The following is a 3,982-nucleotide window of genomic DNA, read 5'->3' as shown; positions in this document are numbered from 1 at the left end:
GTCTCTGCGATGGCGGTAGGAGCACAACAACACTCTGTCTCTGCGATGGCGGTAGGAGCACAACAACACTCTGTCTCTGCGATGGCGGTAGGAGCACAACAACACTCTGTCTCTGCGATGGCGGGAGGGGCACAACAACACTCTGTCTCTGCGATGGCGGTAGGAGCACAACAACACTCTGTCTCTGCGATGGGGAACATGAATAGCACAATGTTGGAAGAGTCAGCCTTAGGACATCTGGAAGAGCTGCAGAAACAGGCCTTCACTCAGACTGTGAGTACTTATTATGACCCACTATGTGCCGGTCTTTAGTACAGTATATCAGGCGAACTATTTTTCATTTGTTTAGTTTACAAAAGTTTGTTAAAGTGTCATTCCACAATATTATAACAATTGATCGGACACATTGCTTATTAAAATGTAATTTGATGTTTTTGAAATCATCCTTGTAGGGTGATACCAATAAAACATTGTCCCTCCTCCTCTGATTGTCAATAAAGTTCTGTTCTATTTCACTCTATTCTAGATAGCAGCAGACCACACCAAGCAGCAGMCCCTGGGTTCTACCGACCAACACCAACTCTCCAACATCAYGTCCCAGACCTCAGMCTCCTCTGATCAGTTATCTGGTCTTCACCAGGAGATGGTGGACTTTACCTCCTCATCCTCCCAGCACGGCTCCACCATGGACTATTTCTCATTTAACGATGATGATATGACCCAGGACAGCATAGTAGAGGAACTGGTACAGATGGAAGAACAGATGAAGCTGAAGGGCCTCCAGCCGCTGTTCAGTAGCTGTGTGGATAATATGTCTCTCCAGGGCCTGCCTGGGGGCCCTCAGGGGCCCATCCTCAACACCCACCACCAGGGGGGTAGCTCCTCTTTCTACCAGTCTGCCCATAGCAGCACAACCCCCATCCAGACCCCCACCCCAACCCCCACYCTGACTCCAACTCCTACCCCCACGGAGATGACTCTCGGCGGGTACGGGCTGACCAGAGAGAGCCCCTGCTGCCATCACAGCATGGCCCCTATCACGCCCGTGGAGGGGCCTCTAGGAGGCCGACACACCCCTATAAGCGCTCTGTCTAACTGTTCTAGCGGCATCCCGCCCAGCCCKGTGGAGTGCAGGAACCCGTTTGCCTTCACCCCTATCAACTCCAGCATGACAGGGGGTTACCACGATGCCTCCGTGATGTCTGTCTCCTCCAGTCCCATCAAGCCCATGCAGAGACCCATGGCCACGCACCCAGACAAGGCTAAACTGGAGTGGATCAACAAYCGCTACAACAGTAGTGGTACTGAAGCTACTGGAGAAGTCGGWGCAGGRCCAGGGTCTGGGTTATCCATCTCKAACCACAGCCTTGGTGGACTCCTGCCTAGTTACCAGGATYTAGTGGACGATCACTTCCGTAAGCCGCACGCCTTCGCTGTCCCGGGCCACAGCGGCCAATCTTTCCAGGCCCAGTCCAGACAGCAGGACGGTAGCCATTTTGAGCATCTCACACTCATCTCTCCGGTGCGACAGCAGTTGACCAGCGTATCGACCACACCCACCAACACGGCAACCAAACAGGACGACGAGAGCTTCGCTGTGCCCGCCCCTCTGGACAGCAAGGGTGGAGCCTTGTCATCAGGGGGCGGGACGTTCCGYTGTCGCAGCGTCAGCCCCGCCGTGCGTCAGATGACCTTCAGCGGTACCGACACAACCATTGGTACCGTCACAACCCCCGGCACCGGCACTACCACTCGATTGGTTGTCTCGCAGTTTAGTTCCCCCATGACCTCACAGGAAATACTCAGCATCCTGTCCGACAGCCAATCGGTGGGCGGCAACCTCCACAGCATGGCCCAGCGCAGCCAATCGGTGCCCTTAAACATCATGATGCAGAGCGTTGTGGAGATGCAGGGCATCCAGGGACAGAACCAKAGTAATGCCACTAAGATCACCAACGTCCTCCTGAGTAAGATGGACTCTGACGTGAACGACGCTGTGAGGGGCCTGGGCATCAACAACCTCCCTTCCAACTATACCGCCCGCATGAACCTCACCCAGATGCTGGAGACCCAGTCTCAGAGTCAGACTGCCCCTGGGGGCTTCACCGCTGGAGGAGATGGAGGAGGGAACGCCCATCAGTCTCAGCTGCAGACTGTCAGCTCCAACCATGCCTCTTTCGAGCTCCAGCAGCAYGGGGGCTACCTCACCAGTACCGGAGGAGGCGGGGGGGAGATGAGCTTCAACCAAGCACAATCAGGCCCTGGCGGTGAGGATGTGGACCTGGAGCTACAGCAGATCCAGGAGCTTCAGGAGGCCTCAGGACAGCTCCATCCCCAGCTACTACAAACCCAGGCTAGGCTGCTCCGGAGTCCCCACTCCCAGCTCCAGAGTCCCCACCCCCAGCTCCAGAGTCCCCACCCCCAGCTCCAGAGTCCCCACCCCCAGCTCCAGAGTCCCCACCCCCAGCTCCAGAGTCCCCATCCCCAGCCCAGAGTCCCCAGCTCCAGAGTCCCACCCCCAGCCCAGAGTGCCCAGCTCCAGAGTCCCCACCCCACAGCTCCAGAGGCCCCACCCCCAGCTCCGAGTCCCACCCCAGCTCCAGAGTCCCCACCTCCAGCTCCGAGTCCCACCCCCAGCTCCAGAGTCCCCCCCAGCTCCAGAGTCCCACTCCCCAGCTCCAGAGTCCCCACCCCCAGCTCCAGAGTGCCAGCTCCAGAGTCCCCCAGCTCCAGAGTCCCCGAGTCCCCAGCCTCCAGAGTGCCCGCACTCCAGCGCCCCCCCAGCTCCAGAGTCCCACCCCCCAGCTCCAGAGTCCCACCCATCTCCAGAGTCCCCACCCCAACTCCAGAGTCCCCAGCTCCAGAGTCCCCACTCCCAGCTCCAGGAGTCCCCACCCCAAGCTCCAGAGTCAACCACTCCAGAGTCCCTACCCCAGCTCCAGAGCCCCACTCCCAGCTCCAGAGTCCCCACTCCCAGCTCCACATTCCCCAGGCCCAGCTCCAGAGTCCACAGCTCCAGAGTCCCCACCCCCAGCTCCAGAGTCCTCAGGCCCAGCTACAGATTCCCCAGGCCCAGGCCGGGTTCCAACTCCTCCAGCCCATCACCACCCAGCAGCAGCAGCAACAACAACAGGATGAAGAAGACAAGGCACAACAACAGCTAGACTTCAACAACACTGTTAAAGACCTGTTAGGTGACGACGGTCTCAACGTCCACGCTGAAGGCCTCAACCCTAGCTCTCAGCTGGTTGGTCAGGTGGCCTCGGAACTCAACGCSGCTGTGGCGTCCGACTTCACCAACGACATCAGGCTGACCTCCGACCTCTCCAGTAGCATCACAGACCTGAACACGTTGGACGCCGACCTGCTGTTCGATCCGTCCAATCAGCAGCAAGAACAGTACGAAGACGCCACACTGGAAGAGCTGAAGAACGATCCTCTGTTTCAGCAGATATGTAGTGATACTGTGAACTCCTCGTTCGACTGGCTGGAGAGCCAAGACCAGCCTACTACCGTAGAGATGTTGGGCTAATGTTGTTATTGTGTGTGAACGAATGGAAGCTTTTTCCCTTATGTAGTTTACTACGGGTCTTTGTCTATTGGCCCTAGTCAGAAGCAGTGTACAATATAGGGACTAGGGTATCAATTCAGATACAGACTGGCTTAAAAAACAAAACATTTATTTATGTTTTATTTTAATTTTATTGTTTTGTCAGGAGAGAAAAAAACTTCTGGACTCTCGGCCGTTTGTCCAGTGAAAAGTGCCAGCCTAACCTGGAAATCTCTCCTAATTTTTCTTGTTTTTATATCACTTCTACTGTTAAGATATCTGAATCACAATACATTACCACTTAATTTCATCTTCCTATGAAATCATCAATGAGTACATTTCAAGTGAGTGAAGATATGGACTGTGAGACGTTGACTCTGAGACGTGTTCAGTGAGACGTGATCAGTGAGACGTGATCAGTGAGACGTGGTC

General features: G+C 55.6%; 1 protein-coding gene across 1 annotated transcript in view; it reads left to right on the top strand.

Moving 5' to 3' along the window:
- The window catches only part of LOC112073520 (DNA-binding protein RFX7-like), a gene marked incomplete at its 5' end in the record, with an annotated part of 8,140 nt that extends 4,164 nt beyond the window's left edge, over positions 1-3,976 (top strand). The window contains 3 exon segments of the mRNA XM_070440176.1: positions 191-273; positions 527-2,406; positions 3,067-3,976. Coding sequence (XP_070296277.1) covers positions 191-273; positions 527-2,406; positions 3,067-3,532 — 2,429 coding nt within the window.
- Positions 3,977-3,982: the final 6 nt, after the last annotated feature.

Source organism: Salvelinus sp. IW2-2015, unplaced genomic scaffold (assembly GCF_002910315.2).
Source record: "Salvelinus sp. IW2-2015 unplaced genomic scaffold, ASM291031v2 Un_scaffold2281, whole genome shotgun sequence".
Lineage (NCBI taxonomy): Eukaryota > Metazoa > Chordata > Actinopteri > Salmoniformes > Salmonidae > Salvelinus > Salvelinus sp. IW2-2015.
Note: the sequence above shows the minus strand (reverse complement) of the source record. Positions and strands in the feature narration are given on the sequence as shown.